General features: G+C 58.1%; 2 protein-coding genes across 3 annotated transcripts; one reads left to right on the top strand and one right to left on the bottom strand.

Annotated features, from left to right (window-relative positions):
• Nucleotides 1-236: 236 nt before the first annotated feature.
• OTOP2 (otopetrin 2) lies at nucleotides 237-9,277 on the bottom strand. The gene is made up of 8 exons (XM_029928203.1): nucleotides 9,190-9,277; nucleotides 8,727-8,903; nucleotides 8,217-8,562; nucleotides 7,390-7,526; nucleotides 6,123-6,181; nucleotides 5,511-5,644; nucleotides 3,060-3,937; nucleotides 237-1,158 (listed from the first exon to the last, which is right to left on the bottom strand). Exons 3-8 carry the CDS (start codon nucleotides 8,527-8,529, stop codon nucleotides 988-990), a joined length of 1,692 nt encoding a protein of 563 aa, XP_029784063.1. The 5' UTR covers nucleotides 8,530-8,562; nucleotides 8,727-8,903; nucleotides 9,190-9,277; the 3' UTR covers nucleotides 237-987.
• A 491-nt stretch (nucleotides 9,278-9,768) lies between these two features.
• Nucleotides 9,769-15,939, top strand: USH1G (USH1 protein network component sans). Of its 2 annotated transcripts, XM_029928068.1 has the most exons (3): nucleotides 9,769-10,103; nucleotides 12,259-13,476; nucleotides 14,253-15,939. In XM_029928068.1, exons 1-3 carry the CDS (start codon nucleotides 9,940-9,942, stop codon nucleotides 14,254-14,256), a joined length of 1,386 nt encoding a protein of 461 aa, XP_029783928.1. In that variant the 5' UTR covers nucleotides 9,769-9,939; the 3' UTR covers nucleotides 14,257-15,939. The 2 variants fall into 2 exon arrangements, with proteins under 2 accessions (XP_029783928.1, XP_029783929.1); XM_029928069.1 differs by lacking the exon at nucleotides 14,253-15,939 and having other exon boundaries at nucleotides 12,259-13,480.
• Nucleotides 15,940-16,196: the final 257 nt, after the last annotated feature.

The raw sequence follows: 16,196 nt of genomic DNA, 5'->3' as shown, positions 1-16,196 counted from the left end.
TCACCTCACTGTGGGTGGACACCGACTCTTCCCCCTCTCCGAGCTGGCAGGACCTCCTCTTCAATCTCTGTCTGCCTGACTTTCTCTGTTCTCTCCTTGCGAAGTCCATCTATGCCTTTCCTAGATTAGAAGCACTATGGCTTCATCCCAGGATCCTCCAGGGAGTGGGGGTGGTGTAAGTTTCTGTGTCCCCCCAACACCTTTTAAACTAGAACAACCCTGTTTATGTTATAAACTTGGGTTCCTGAAATATTTTATTTGAGGAAAAAGAAGTTCTGCTGTTTGAAAATCATTATGCTCCATAGAAAGGCCCTGTGACCTTGGGCAAGTCACTTTCCCTCTCTGGGCCTCAGTTACTTTCTTCATAAGATGGTAGTTGACTAGGTCAGCCCTTCCTAATCTTTCATACCTCACAGAACACATAAACAAATGTATTTGTCATTTGAGGATGAGGGGAAGAGGAAGACGGCAGCCTGGGTACCCTGCCCAGCCCCTCCCCAACACTCAGGTACTGGTCTGTAACTCAGACTCGGCTCACCCACTGAAAAGCTTGAGGTCTGAGAATCTCCAGGGTCCCTTCCAGCTCTGACCCCCAAGAGCCTCTCTGGCAATGAGCTCAGACAGGGCGGCTGAGACAAGAAGCGGGGGACAGGGGGGTCCAGCCCCAGGCAGCAGTCCCGGCCAGGCCACAAGGCTGGGATTAGTGGTGGCGCCAAAGCCACGGACACTTGCAGATCTCGCCTGGTGCTAGATACTGTAGGCAGAGGTCTCCCTTCCCTGGCCACTCCATGCCCCAGGGTCATGCTGGGGTGGGTGGGTGTCTGACTGTGATTTAAAAACTCATCCTGAAAAAATAACTTTTGTGAAAATTCTACCCTGGGGCCCGTGGGGAATGGGTGGTAATGTACCAGCCTAGGGTTCTCTCCTGGGGGTCTCTGAATAGACACATGAGCCAGGCCCCACCCCTTCATGTCTCTGTTGGGGGCTTCAGGACAACACGTAGACCTCCAGCAGGCTGGAGACAGCGTGCATACGGTAGAAGATGCCGAAAGGCAGGCAGATGTTGACGATGGCCGCCCAGAGTGAGTACCCATAGAAGTCCACCTCCACAGTGTTGCTGAAGTGAGGGCGCGCTCCGAAGGCAGGCATGATCCACAGCTGTGCGGAGAAAGGGATGTGTCAGGACCTGGCCCGGACTGGCCTTGAGGATCATTTCTGCGGGCTTTGCTGGGGCAGGGGTGTGGCAAGATGGGGGGGGTGGGTCACAGCCCTCCAGTTTGTTGGACAGCAAGGGCTGGGTGTTGGTGAGTGGAGGGGACCTTCGGCGTCTTGGGTAGGACCTGGCATTCACTAAGCAGCTCAGGAAATGCGCCCAACTGAACTTGCCCACCCCCAGGCTAGGGCTCCACCTGTGATTGCATCTACCCTGTTATTAGAGCTTATTTGTGAGATGTGGAGGAGGGAAAAGTAGATGATGTGAGAATTTGGTACAAATGGCTAAATCAGCAACTCTTTCTTGGAGAGATATGTGTCTGGTGGTGGTAGAACCAGACAAGCCCAGGGCGGGGGAGGGGGGGGTGTCAAGATCCATCCAGAAGTGTACCCAGGCCCACCCTCCATGATCTCTGTTCTCCAGCTCCGCCCCTTTCCCAGGTCTGGGAGGATGTGAGAGCTGGGATCCTGCTTCCTCTCTGGCTGGAGCTCAGCCGGTTGGGGTGTGGGTTGGGGAATGACGGCTTCTAGGCCAGCCCCACCCTCCCCAACATCAGTCCACTGTGTCCTTGCGCATGCATAGCTCCTTTCTGAGCCTGTTTCTGTCATATGAAATGAAGGGGTTGGAGATGACGCTCCTAGAGTTGACCCTGGAACAGATACCTGGAGCAAATACAGCCTCCCAGAAGGCAGTTCCCAGCCTGCAGGTGGGGCCTGGGGCAGAAGGTGAGGGCGGGGCCAGGCTGGAGGCAGGCTCCCAGGTTGGCCCAAGATACAAGGAGGTTTCAAGCCTTACTGCTTTTACTGGAGGGTCAAAGATTAGTGATCACTCTTTTTTCTTTTCTTTTCTTTTCTTTTCTTTTCCTTTCCTTTCTTTTCTCTTTTCTTTTCTTTTTTCCCTTTAACAGATTGCCTGCTAGTGGGGACACACTAAGAATGAACCCAAGTCAGGCCTGTCGGTGTATTTTCTGTAGCGTGCACTGGTGTGGAATCACTCTGGAGTTGGGCTCTACCTCGGGATAGACCCACATTAAGAGCATTTGTATATTTTTCTGTTGGAGGTTGTAGCTGAACGGGCCGTTTTCATATTGAATGAAACTTCAGAAAACATGTGTTCTTAATGTGGGATGTGCTCACGGGAATGCATGTTTACATGTTAGAGATTTCTCTCCTGGGGATTAGATCTACACGGGAGTCGTTCTCTATTTGGTTATAGCCACACAAGGGGTATTTCCTTATTGGGGTGTGCCTTCATGAGTTTCTGTCCTGGGGTGAAGTCTGTTGCTAACACAGGAGGTTTTCTTAGTAAGGGGTTTTGCTGAATTAGCAGGGAGGGGGTGCTGTTGTGAACGCCCCCCCCCCTTCCAGGCCAGCCCGCAGCAGCACTCTGCTAAGACACTGCTCACACTTATGCTGGTCTCTGCTACTTCCTGATGCTGCTCCAATTATTGTGAGAAGCAGGCTGGTCACAAGTTCCCATGAGAAGTCACACCTTCCACCGAGGGGTGAGGGCACCCCCTCCCCACATCACTTCACAGCTCCCTCTCACTTCCACCCAGCCCCCCTGCCAGCATTTCCTGGGACCCCTCCAATTCCGTCTGCAGCCTAGACACCAGAAGGCCGGGATTTCATTATCTCTTTCTGCCCTGAGATGCTGTTTGCCCCGGGGCTGCATCTGACCCTCTCTGAATCTACTCTCCTCCTAGAGAGTTGTAGTATTTTCGAGTGGGCTGGGGGCAAGACAGAGAAGGCCAAGTAAGTAAACTTGAAAGAACATGCTTCCTTGGGCTTCTCTTCCCCGCAGCCCATCCCCATCTCTCCCCACATCCCGACGCCCAGTTACTCACGATGACATTGCAGAGCAGGAGAAACAGAGAAATGTCCTTCAGGCACCGGCGTCTCCAGTTTCCCCTGGGGGCCAAGATGATGGCCACTGCTTCCTGAGGGCCCTCTGGGCTGGGACCAACCAGCCTGGGGGTGGGTGGGCAGGCAGGCAAGGTGTGGAGGGCATCCAGGTTCGCAAAGGTAAGGCCGTGGCAGGGCTCCTTGGGGATGGTACCGTGAGGCTCAACCCCGGGTGGTCCCCGGTGGAGGCTCTCGATGATGAACACGTTCTGGAAGGTGTGCTGGGCAATCATGAGCAGAGCATGGGCTAGGTTGAGCCCCCCCAGTAGGTCCCCGGGTGCGCCCACCACCACGGCTACAATAGAGTAGTAGGAAATAGCGTATTGACCCAGGGCGGCACCCATCAGCAGCGCCACATCCAGGGTTCGAGTGGGGTTCTTGTGTTGATCCATGGCCCGGCGATCAAAACGGTAGATGACTGAGCCACTCAGGCTGACCAAGGTCATGAGGCCCAGACAGATGATGTTGAAGCTGTAGTAGATGACCAGGGCCTGCTGGGTGCGGCCCCCCTCCCCACTCACTTGGACCTCGTAGATGATGAAGACGGCCAGCCCCACCACGAAGAGCATCAGGCCCAGGATCGGGCCAGCAAAAAAGGTCTCCCGAAAGAGGCTGACCCGGGATGGGGTGTGGCCATGGCCATGGGTGGAGGAGGCCAGCAGCCTGCCCACATTCTTCCACATGACATACAGCATGGTGGAAGCAAAGAGGCTATACTCAATGTTAAAGGGATACAGGTAGAAATAACCCTGCTGGAAGATCTGGCAGATGGCCGTGTTGCACAGACAGTCTCCTCCCATCGAGCTGCCTGCACGCTCCGCTGTGGAGAAAGGGGCACAGAGCTGGACTGCCCTCCCACCTTCCTGGAGGCACCCCACCTGAAGAGCCTCACGTTTAGACTGTGACTTTTGTTAGGGTTGAATCACAGTCTGACATATTCACCACCTTATCCCAAACACCTGCACTGGGCCTGGCACGTTCATTCATTCTACAAATATTTATTGAGCACCTAGTATGTGCCAGAGACTGGGACATGTCAGTAAACCATAATAGCCAGTGCTCAGTAAACACACATCCGAACCACAGAACTGCCCACCTCATCCCATTCCGTTCCTTCAGGCAAACATTTCCAATCCTTCCTAGCCAGAAATCACCCCTGACTCTCCAGTATAGGAGAGGTTCTGGTCCCGGTAGATGGTGGCCTTCCTGGGAACCTCAAAAGTTCAAGCTTTCTCGCAACTCTCCCTAGCAGCTGACTCGGCCCAGAATGTGAGCTGCTTTGCCCAGTGATCTCCCTCATTTTGATTTGCAGCCCATCTTTAAGAATCTTGCCCTGTGTCCAGAGTGCACTTTATAGAATACCTCGGATCTTGGCAAACATCTCCTGGATGCCCAGAATTATGCCTGCTGATTTTGCAGATGCAGAAACTGAGGCTCATGTAAGTAAAGTACGGCTTGTGATGGCAGAGCTATTGAGCTGGCTCCTAATTCCCCTGGCAGGGACCTTTCTCGTGTGCCTTTCCGCACCCCCGGGGGCCCCAGTATGCTAAGTTGGCCACCTCTCTGGGCTGGTTTTAACCATCCTCAGGAACCCTCTGTATGTGCAAGATGGCTCTTTATCAGTCCTGCTGGGCTGGGGTCTCCTCCATGCTTTCTGTTCCTGGACACTTCCATCCTGGGTGTGTGGGTGTGTGTCTTCAGGCAAAGTCCACATGCACTGAGTCATCTAGTCTGGTCCTGGTTAGTGGGAGACCCTACAGAGGTCGAGAGAACCAGGACCAGGAGGTTGTGGACCTGATTCTTCCTCGGTATGGCATATTGGTTCAAAGCAAAAATGGATCTCAACACTAGTTCTCCAGTTTCAAGCTCTGTGACCTTGGGCAAACTATTTAACCTTCTATGCCTTAATTTCTGTATCTGTAAAATGGGAATAAGAATAGTGCCCATCTCACTGGGAAGTTATGAGAGTTAAGTAAGGTCAAGTGTCTAGGACACTTAGCATAGCACCTGACATTTGGAGTCAGTAAAGTGTTTCTCTTGTCATTGTGATTATTATTTCTACCTTCTCCTTGACAGACTCTATCCCATGCTTCTGCCATCACCATTGAGCCACTCTACCTCCCTTCCCTTCCCTCCACTTTGATCACCCTCACCCTTTCATTCTGGAGCCCAAGTCCCTTCTTTGGTGGAATGCAGACTGAACCATGGGGCCAAGGCCTCATCCTCCAGAATGAGAAGATGGCCCCTGACACCCTCCCTCCAGTGTCACCTATGTCTACACGAAACCTGGAGGAGGAGGTAGCTCTCTCTCCCTTGTGACTCTCCTGGTGTGCAAGCACCCAGCCCAGGGCCTGGACATCCCAGACCAAGGTTAATCTGAAATGTACACTCACGGTCAGGAGCGAGGCGATGGTGGCTGGTGTTGCTGTGGGAACTGTCATAGGAGTGAGTCTGGTGCACGGACTCGTCCACTACAGCTGCCATCCAGATGGCCAGGTTGGTGGTGAGGGTGAACATGAGACCACACCTGTGTGGGGAGGGGGAGCAAAGAGGCCAATGAGGGTCTGGCCCATCGTGTGTCCCTGAGGGAGATAGAGACTTGGGGAGCTAGACTAAGAGATGATGCTGGGAAGCAAGGAAGTGGTCAGGCCCCTGTGTGAACAGAGGTCGAGTTTGGAAGGAACGCTAAGTCTGGCCAGGATGCCCCCCCAAGAGAGGGCCAAGGGGGTGTTCAGGGGTGCAGGCCACTCTGCTCCCTCTCCTAGAGGAAAGCACAAACAGAACACTGCACAACCCACCCCACCGACACACACGGGCACACACATACACATATAAACACTACAAAGCGCACAGCACTAAGTGGTGGAAATCAGGCTGATGGAGCATAGGGGCCTTGGTTGAAACCCCACCCAGGCGGGAGAAAGTGGGCCCAGGCCTCAGGTTGGAAAGCCCTCGTCTCTCATGCCAGGTGGGCATGGGTGTTGAGCTGAGGAGCAGGCACTCACCGGGTGAGGTCCAAGTGGACGTGAATACAGTCTTTAGCGGAGACCCAGAGAAAATAAGTCTGTTGAGAGAGCGGGGGCAGTCATTCACTCTGCAGGTGGGCTAGGCCCTGGAGTTCCCATGTCCAAACCCAGCAGTATGTTCTCTCTACCTCAAGAGCCCCCGTACTAACTTGCCAAGATTTTACAAAAGGAGTGGGAGCTTTCTCTCTTTCTATGGAACAGTTTGTATAAAATAGTTCTCTTGTTCTTTCAGAGTCTGCAAAATGTTACCTGTAAACTCTTGGTGTTTTGGGTTTTTGGTTTGTTTGTTTGTTGTTTTTTATTTTTGTTTTTTTGCAGGGTGGAAGTCAAGTAGAGTTTTGACTAGTCAAAAAACTGGAAGTGAGGCCAGTCTGAGGCTGGGGCTTGTCCAAGGTAGAGAGGATCTCTGGGGACTTCTCACCTCCCTTTGGCAATATCCCCTGCCCCACCTCATCTTTTGTTTCCCTGAAATGCTTACTCTCCTCTGGTTGCCAATAAATCCTTGTCATGGTATTTGTCAATGTGGGGGCATCTGTATTTTCATTTTACCTGAGTACTCTTCAAACCCATAAAATGCAAAAGAGTAAAACTATATAAGTATCAAAGTCATAAGTGTGTTGAATTGTGGAAATCTGCACAGCAGGGGTGATGATTCAGGAGAGGGATTCTCACATGTGGTCATTCTGGTCAAGACACAGCGCTGAGGTCTCTCTGATCTGGTCCCATGTATGACCAGTCCTGCCTCAGTCACGACATCTTTCAGTGTTATTTATGCAACAAATAAAAAAGTGTATACTTGAACTTGTTTGAAAAATCCCAGGTACAGGATACCCTACTTTCCTGAACAAATAGAGAACATATGGGCAGTAGCTGAGGCCAAAAGGGCCATGCCCACAGCAGAACCCTGGGCCGAGAATGATGCCCTCTACTGGCACGCAGGGAGGGCACTGCGGGAGGGCACGCCAGGTTCAAGGAGACAGACATGTCTCTGCCACGACCCAGGAGTCCTAGATGTTAATACTGGCACTGCTTAGGTTGAAATAAAATTGCAGGGCCCCTAAGTAGGAGCTCACATTTGGATATTACTTCATTACCAAATGCTTCCAGATTAATGGACTCATATGATACGCACTGCAGTCTTATCCCTGCCTTATTTGATTGCTTAGGGTAGAAGAGTGGAGATCTCCTGACCTCATGCCAAATGTTGGCTCCTCCCACCACACTCCGGAACACTCTTCCCACCCACCTGGACGATGACAAACACGGCCTGGGTGAGAGGGTGCAGGATCTTGATGGCCGACTGGCACTCAAAGAAACTGGAGTAGTAGCCAGTCTTGAAGACATCCATGACCAGAGTGCAGATTCCAAACAGCACCAGCCCTCCTGGGAATGAGGGGTGGAGAAGTGGGGCAAGACAATTGTTTACAGATCTGAGGATGGATGGCTAGATGGGTGGTTGGGTGGATGGATGGATGAATGGGGCAGGGGGGAGGATCAAGGCACCGAACCGATGAATGGGGTGGGTGAGAGGATGGATAAATGGCTGGCTGGGTGGCTGGCTGGCTGGGTGGATGATGGTTGGATGGATGGAAGGATGGATGGGTAAATGGATGGTCGCGAACATGAGTGGGTGGACGGAAGGATGAATATAGGATTGAGTGAGTGAATGGATGGATATCTTGTTGAGCCACTATCTCTCGGGGGCTGCACCCATGGGAGGAAGAAGGACCCTATGCTGGGCTCTTTCAGCCACAGCGGGCCTTTGCTCTCTGCTGTCCATTAAAGGCTCTCCCAGGACCACCTTCTTTCATCTTGAGAAAGGGCACAGAAGTCCCCTTCCATCCCTCACTTCATTCTTCTTCCAAGACTTTTCCCCTTCCTTTTCTCTCACAACCAACCACGGCCCATCTCATCCTCAAACACATCTAGTCCCGAGGTGGGTGTGTGTGTGTGTGTGTGTGTGTGTGTGTGCACTTCTCAGCCCCCTACCTTGACGCGCAGTTCCTCTGAGGGTCCCAGCCTCTGGCTCCCTGCCTGCCTCCCACCTCCTCCCCCCACCACCTCCCCTGGCACCTCGGAGCCAGATGGGGCCGGCGTGCGCGTCCCGGTAGGGGACGGCGTTGGGGCAGCGCACGGTCCGGAGGAGGTAGAAGAGGGTCCAGAGGGAGGCGAGCAGCATCATGGCGGTGAGCAGCGCGAACACGTCGGTGTCGTACAGCGCTACCTTGTTGAAGGCGCCGCCGCTGATGAGCGTGCAGGCCAGGAGCAGCACGTTCACGGCCAGCAGCACCGACAGCAGGCGGCCGCCCTTCTTCCACACCTCGCGGGAGCCCGCCCTCGGCGCCGGCGGGCTCTCCTTGGGTCCCTGGGCCAACTCCTCGGACATGGCAGGGGCGACTGGGGGAGGTTGGAGGGGTCACTGTGGAGGAGGAGCGAACAGGACCCCAGGTCAGCCCGGAGGGCTCTCCGACCCCTCGGGTCTCTGGCTCGAGCGCAGAGGGAAGGACAGGCGGCGGTAGCCCCGACGGACCCGTCTTAAGCTCCCGCTCCCCACTCCCCAAGCTGTCCAGTCCTGGCACCCACCTGGCTGGGCCGGGAGCCCGCGCTGAGCTGGGGGTCAGGGGGTGGCGAGCGTCTCCTCTCTCCCACACTGGGCTGGACGGGCGCTTTATACCGGGCAGGGCAGGGTGATTTACAGCCGCCGGAGCTCAGCTCCATAAATCTCTCAGCCCCACTCACATGATCCATCTTTTCTCCGAGCTGAATTTAGGGAAGAGCGCGCAGGAGCCAGATAAGGTAAGATTTATATTTACCCGTTAAGAGGCGCCCCTTCCCCCACCGTCCCGTCACCTCAGAGCAGCACGGCCTGGGCGCAGCCCCGCACTGCGACACCCAGAGGGCACCCCGCCCTGGCGCCCTGGCGCCCTCGGGCCCCGAGATCCCGGAGAGCCAGGAGCACCCGGAGAGCCGGGAGCACCGATGCTCAACAGACGCCCCAAGGGCCGCAGGCACCTCGACGCCCTCTCAGCCCCGGAGCACCCTATACCTTCGCGCTCCTCTTTTGCTGTCCCAAGATCGGGACCCCAGTGCCCGTTTCCCTGACACCCTCACAGTGACCGAAGTTCCTTCTTCCTCTATCCCTGCCCGCAGTCTTCTGCTCTGCTGGAAGCTGCAAGTCGGGCTGGGTAGGAAGTTCACGTCCAGTCTTCTGGCGCCCCCTGCTGGAGCGCGGCCCGCCGACCCTGCTCGGGCGAGTGGCAGCCAGGACGCAGGGAGCTCCTCGTGGTCTCAGACCCCTCCTAGGCCCACAGTCCTAGGGATCCAGACTGCCCTCAGACCCCCTCCCCAGCCCTTGGCCCATCCCTTCGACGGGTGGAGACATCGGGAGCCGCAGAGCCGAGGCTCCAGTGAGGACAGACCCCGGGATTGTCCGCAGACTAGGCCCCATGGGGCGTGATGCTGGGGTGACCACTTTTGGAACGAGGACAGGACCTCGCATGGGTCACTCCTGCGCGCTCGGGAGCTGGGTGTTTAGGACCCAGGGGCAGCCCGGGGGCGGCTCCCCAAGCGGCGGGAGATCCTTCTCTCCTCCCTCCCTCCCCCAGCCAGCAGCTCAGATGTCGGAGTAGCGGCGGCTCCGGCGCTCCGCAACCTCCGTCTGCGGCCCCGGGGCCTGGCGGCCCCGGCCCCTGCCCGGCCCCCTCCCCCAACCCCATGCCTCAGCACTAACCCCGCCGCCCTCCCCCGCGGGGGGCATTTCCCCACGCCCCCTGCCCTCCCGTCCAAGTCAAGCGCCATGAACGACCAGTACCACCGGGCAGCCCGGGACGGCTACCTGGAGCTCCTCAAAGAGGCCACCAGGAAGGAGCTGAACGCCCCCGACGAGGATGGCATGACTCCCACCCTCTGGGCTGCCTACCATGGCAACCTGGAGTCGCTGCGTCTCATCGTGAGCCGAGGGTGAGTACCCGCTCTGGCCCTGCCTCAGCCAGGGGTGGAGAGGAAAGAGGGTCCTAGGCCTCCCGGACCCTGAGAGGCACTCCCCAAGACTCCAAGGGACCATCCCCCCCAATCCTCTGCGCCACCCTCTTCTCTACCGAGCCTAAGGTGGAAGCTTGGAGCCTTACAGTGGTAGGAGGGGGACACAACTTGAAGCACGTGACACTGGTGACCTGAATGTGGGTCGAGGAGGGGAGGGACTGGGATTTGGGGGCCCATGATTGTGGGAGGGACTGCAGAGTGAGGGGAAGGTGGGAGAGATCTCCCGGGTTGAGAGGCACCCGGAAGCAAGCGTGGGGATGGGAGAGAGGGGGCAGAAGTGGTGGAGGAGAGGCTCCTTACTACCCACTTGGGGTCTAAAGGGCTCCCCCCCACCCAGTGCTGCACCTCCCTGCAGGCCCGGGCTCACACAGCTCTCTCCCAGCTCGTTCTCAGGACTTATGGGCACTGTCCACAGCACCAAATGTCACTGGGCATAGCCACCTCATTAACTCCTTCTGTGTCCCTCCCCCTCAACAGTCTCCCTCTCCCTCCCTTAGGAGTTGTCTGGGGGGAAGAGCGAGAATAGAGTCCAGGTGTCAGAGCCCTGGAAGGGGTTTGAAGGTAGCAATTAAGGAATTTGGGGCCCAGGGCTGCTGACTCAGGCTTCCCCAGGCTGAATGACACTGTGGACAACTGGCCCCGGGCTCTGCGGTTTTATACAGAAAGGTCACTTGGTTGGCCTGGACACCTGGGCAGCCTGGCCAGGGAAAAGGAGTGGAAGGCGTGCCCCAAGAGGGTTACTATGAACATCTCAGGCCCTGGGAAATCACGGTGGAAGGAAGAGGGCATGGCTGGCCCTGGTGCCCGACGCTGGCCTGTGGCCTGAACATGCAGTGGGCGGGCGGGGGGAGGCTGGGGAGCCCCCTTGCCCTCCCTCTGAGGCTGCTCCTCAGGCCGGCAGCAGGTGTGAGCAGCCCCTGAGACCACACAGCTGAGCCACGTTCCAAGAGGCCAAGACTTCCCCTTCCCACACCAAGAGAGTACCCAGTGATCTTGCCATCCTGCTCCCCTCATCAGAGAGGTCCATGGGTGAAACCGGTGCCTTCCTCGTACACCAAGTCCCCCAACTCCTACAGACAGCAAGGGCTGGTGTTGGACGGGGTGTGGGCCAGATGCCAAGCAGATCCTTGCCACATTGTCCTGCAGGACTTGGCACCAGTAGGGGAAGCATGGAGGGGGCTGTGGGGGGAGCTGTTGAGACAACGGGTGATTCTTCCTGCAGGCTTGCGGGGTGGCCTCCTGGCCTCATTAGTGTGAGGCAGGGGTGCAAGCTAGGCCCCTGTGGGAGGGGAGAGCTTGGAGGAGGCAGCCAGAGTATACCCAGGGGGCACGGTCTGGTTGTGGAGGGCATTGAAGGGTGCTGGGTGGGTCTCCTGGGCAGACCCAAGCCAGCCTGCCCCACAGAGCTCCCAAAGATGGGGCAGCCCCGGGAAGGGAGGGCTACTGGGCCCAGGGTGCAGACTCACCTCCTCCTCCCCTTCAGTCCTGGCTGCCCCTGCACTCCCCTCCCAGCCCAGGCCAAGACCCGACACCTGCTCTCACACGCAGCCTTGCCAGGCCTGGCCCTGCTCCCTGCAGATGCGGCCATGCCCCCGCTGACAACAGGCATACACTCACACTCACCAGGGGCTCAGGCTCAGCACCCTTCACCCTCTCCTCCTCTTTTATGGGCACCCCTGCACCCACAGCCACACTCACCACCTCGCCAGCCTAGAGACCCAGACTCACCCGGGCCCACCACCTCTCTGGGCCAGCTCCCCACTGGGCTCCATGAATAATTCACTCCTTTCTCTCTGGGCATCAAATATTTATCCCCTGAGATTCCCAGCCATCAGTGCTCTTGGGGAAGGCCCCGCCCTGGCCCCGCCTTTTCTGTCGCCCCACCCCTTGCGAGTCTGGGGACTTCCCCCCGCCCCCCTCCCCCACCAGGCTCTGTCTGGTGTCTCCTGAGTCGGAGGAAATCTTTTGGGACCTAACCCCCACAGGCCAGGAGCTCTCTCCACCTGCAGCCAGCGCCACCTGCCCGCCCAAAATTGTGTTGGTTCATCCCCCTCCTGGCGTGTCCTCCTTGCAGGGGCGACCCAGACAAGTGTGACATCTGGGGCAACACGCCCCTGCACCTGGCAGCCTCCAATGGCCACCTGCACTGCCTCTCCTTCCTGGTGTCCTTCGGGGCCAACATCTGGTGCCTGGACAACGACTACCACACGCCGCTGGACATGGCCGCCATGAAGGGCCACATGGAGTGCGTGCGTTACCTGGACTCCATCGCGGCCAAGCAGAGCAGCCTCAACCCCAAGCTGGTGGGCAAGCTCAAGGACAAGGCCTTCCGCGAGGCGGAGCGGCGCATCCGCGAGTGCGCCAAGATGCAGCGCAAGCACCACGAGCGCATGGAGCGGCGCTACCGCCGGGAGCTGGCCGAGCGCGCGGACACGCTCAGCTTCTCCAGCCTCACGTCCAGCACCCTGAGCCGCCGGCTGCAGCACCTGGCGCTGGGCAGCCACCTGCCCTACTCGCAGGCCACGTTGCACGGCACCGCCAGGGGCAAGGCCAAGATCCAGCGGAAGCTGGAGCGGCGCAAGCAGGGCGGCGAGGGCACCTTCAAGATCTCCGAGGACGGCCGCAAGAGCGTGCGCTCGCTCTCGGGGCTGCAGCTGGGCAGCGACGTGATGTTCGTGCGCCAGGGCCCCTACGCCAACCCCAAGGAGTGGGGCCGCTCCCCGCTCCGGGACATGTTCCTCTCGGACGAGGACAGCGTCTCCCGTGCCACGCTGGCGGCCGAGCCGGCCCACTCGGAGGTCAGCACCGACTCTGGCCACGACTCCCTGTTTACGCGGCCCGGCCTGGGCACCATGGTGTTCCGCAGGAACTACCTGAGCAGCGGGCTGCACGGGCTGGGCCGCGAGGACGCGGCGCTGGATGGCGGGGGTGCGCCGAGAGGCCGGCTGCAGAGCTCCCCCAGCCTGGACGACGACAGCCTGGGCAGTGCCAACAGCCTGCAGGACCGCAGCTGCGGGGAGGAGCTGCCCTGGGACGAGCTGGACCTGGGCCTGGATGAGGACCTGGAGCCCGAGACGAGCCCACTGGACACCTTCCTGGCCTCTCTGCACATGGAGGACTTCGCCTCCCTCCTGCGGCAGGAGAAGATCGACCTCGAGGCGCTGATGCTGTGCTCCGACCTTGACCTCCGCAGCATCAGCGTCCCCCTGGGGCCCCGCAAGAAGATTCTGGGGGCCGTGAGGAGGAGGAGGCAGGCGCTGGAACGCCCACCTGCTCTGGAGGACACAGAGCTGTGAGTGTCCCGGGCTTTGGGGGATGGGAAAAGGGGTCGGAAGGCCTCCTGGGTGGGATCTGCCTTTTCAGGAATGTGGAGGGGGGTTAATACCGCATTTCATAAAATCTAAGTTCCCATCAATTACAAGGGGTCCCACTTAATTTGTTTACCCCCAATTCTGAAAAAGAAGCTGCCAGGTTCATGACAAATAGGAGGCCTTCTTGTCACGGTTAATGTAAAATGCACCTTGACTTTGGAGATAATCAAAATGCCCCCAGATGGGTGTCTTAGTATGGTTGAGATACAGTAGTCATAGGAATCACCCTTCCATCCATTGGGTGCTGGAGACACGGGTCCTCTTATTGGGTCCTCCCCGGGGTTCCTGTGTGCAGGGGCTACATTATCCCCTCCAGGGCAAGTGGAAGCTCAGAGGGTCTGCTGGGTGCAGAGCTGGGCTTGATCCCTGGTCTGTGTGGCTCTAGAGCCTGGGGGAGAGTTCAAGTCTGCTACCACGCTGGTGGCTGTCCCTGCCTTGACCCCTTTCCCAGGGTATCTTAGCAAATGCTGCTGCCTCCTTTTGGTGTCCATGGCTTTTGCTCTGCATGGCTGGGCAGGGGTGGGTGTGGGGAGGCAGTCTGGTTTAGAGTTCAGGGGATAGGGAGGCTAGGCTAGTGTCCCCATCCCTGACCATTGGCTTGCCAGGAGAGGCTTAGGGGTCCAAATGGTTGGTCTTGGCTTTAAATGATGTCTTGAAAGCCCTTACCTGAAGTCCGTTTCTGCGTCTTTCTCTACAGATAACAGGGGGCTCCTCTCTCCAGACCAAAATGAATCGCAAGTTGCCACAACCCACCGTGAGGCCACGAGGTCCTCACAGTTGCCAGCCCTGAAGCCCCCCGGCCCCTCCCCAGGAGCAAAGACCGTGTGGGTCATCTCCCTTGAAAGCCTGTCCACACTCCACAACGGAGGTATAGCTTGGAGGTACCAGCAAGGGGTCTGGGAGCCCTCGAGCCACTTCCATCGGAATGGCCCTAAAGGACATGTGGATTCCTGGGAGGCCAGCCCCAGAGGAAGGGCAGGGAACCCCCGGGGCCCCAGGGAATAGATGACCCGCCCATTAGAGCTGCACAGGAGTGTGTGTGTGGAGGGGGCGTGGCCTGTCCCAGGGGCCACTGTCTCTCCCCACCCCTCCTCCGAGGGTCCTGTCCTGCTCAGGCTGGAGACTTGCTCACTTCTTACATTTTTGTGAAGGGAAGAGTTTGGGCTGGTTCCCTCCCCTCCCCCCACACACTGAGGAGAGGAGGTTCCTGGCTAGACTCTTCAGCCAAATGCCCTGACTCTGGTCCCTACCCCTGCCCCAAGCCCGGCCAGCCCCCTACTCTCCTTCACCTACTGGCTGTGCCCAGGAGCTGGAGCGCCAGGCTGGTGCGTGAAGTGGGGGTAACCGGTGCCCTCACCAGCTCCCCTGGTGGTGGGGCCTGGCCCCACTCTGCCCTCCTCATCCTCCCCTCCAGGGACCCTAGAGGATCAGGGCAATAGATGCAAGGTGCTAGAGCAACAATCTGCAGTATTATGGCCCCTAGGCCTGGCGGCTGTGCCCTGGGCTGGAGGAAGGCATCTGCCAGTGCCTCAGCTGGGTGTGTAGCCTAGTGTGGGGGAGTCCTGCGACACAGAAGAGCCAGGGGATGTGGATAATCTAAGCTGCTGACTGCCCCAGGTCCCCAGGGCCCTGCGCATGCGTGTCTGTGCGGGGGGGTCGGCTGGTGGGTTTCCCTCCAGGTCTGGAGGCGGCAGGGCAGCTGCGAGGTTCTGCACAGGTAGGAGGTCAGCAGGGGCTCAGCACGCGTGTCCCTGCCCTGTGATGGCGGTGAGACCAGGGGAGAGGCCAGCCCCAGACGGTCCTCGGACATGTGTCCTGAGGCGGGTGTCTTCAGTTTTCCAGTCAGACTGAGGTCACAGAGATGGGAAAGTTACTCAGGGGCCCTCTCACCTGCTGTCAGCAGTGGACCCACATCCCTGACCCTCAAGTTTAGGAAGCAGCTCCCACCGGGAGCACTGCCACAGCCCCCATCTCTTTCCCGGGCCCCCTCGGCCAGGTCGGGAGATGAGAGACCCCCCAGAGAATGCCACAGGCCTCCCTCTGGTGCGCCTGTGTCTGTGCCTGGGAAGGGGGGAAATGGTGCAGGTGGTTTCTGTTCCCACAGGGAGGGCTTGGGGGCCTGTCTCTGCCACCCTAAGCCCACGCCAGTCCTTTGCCCTGTTGTTGGGGCCTGGGCCTGGGGCCGCCCTCAAGTGCCGACTCTACTTTCTCAGAGCCCCAGGTGCTGCCTTTTCTCTTCTGTTCCCTGTCCGTGTGCCCCTCAACCTCCTCCCTGGTCTCCCAGTGGCGGGGTGGGCCAGGCTTGGGGATTCCCGCCGCCGTACAAAGCACCCCTCCCGCAGGGTCATTATAACTTTTGTAGAGAATGTTCCGTATCATTGTCACGCCTGTGTCTCGTTCTTTAACCACTGCGTTGGGGGGAGGTCTTTGTGTACTGAAAAGGACTTAGTCCTCGTGGGCCCCCTGGAGGGGGTCGAGGGATGGAGGGCTGGGCATGCCCCATCCCCATGCATCCCTCATCCCTGGGTCTTCACCTTGCTTTCTCCGGGCCCAGAATTTGGAGCTGAGGGAGAGAGAGGGTTCAGAAGAACAGGGACGGGAGTGCCAGAAGCTGAGTGAGGGGGATGGTCCAGGTTCCAGC

This window comes from Suricata suricatta, chromosome 17, assembly GCF_006229205.1.
Source record: "Suricata suricatta isolate VVHF042 chromosome 17, meerkat_22Aug2017_6uvM2_HiC, whole genome shotgun sequence".
Classification (NCBI taxonomy): domain Eukaryota; kingdom Metazoa; phylum Chordata; class Mammalia; order Carnivora; family Herpestidae; genus Suricata; species Suricata suricatta.
Note: the sequence above shows the minus strand (reverse complement) of the source record. Positions and strands in the feature narration are given on the sequence as shown.

Bases quoted from the DNA above. Each gene is read 5' to 3' on its own strand.
- OTOP2 (XM_029928203.1), bottom strand. From the start codon at position 8,529: ATGTCCGAGGAGTTGGCCCAGGGACCCAAGGAGAGCCCGCCGGCGCCG. The intron at 6,182-7,389 runs GTGGGTGGGAAG...CTCTCTCAACAG, and splicing joins CCGTGTTTGTCATCGTCCAG to ACTTATTTTCTCTGGGTCTC. The intron at 3,938-5,510 runs GTGAGTGTACAT...CTTTCTCCACAG, and splicing joins CCATCGCCTCGCTCCTGACC to CGGAGCGTGCAGGCAGCTCG.
- USH1G (XM_029928068.1), top strand. From the start codon at position 9,940: ATGAACGACCAGTACCACCGGGCAGCCCGGGACGGCTACCTGGAGCTC. The intron at 10,104-12,258 runs GTGAGTACCCGC...TCCTCCTTGCAG, and splicing joins CGTCTCATCGTGAGCCGAGG to GGGCGACCCAGACAAGTGTG.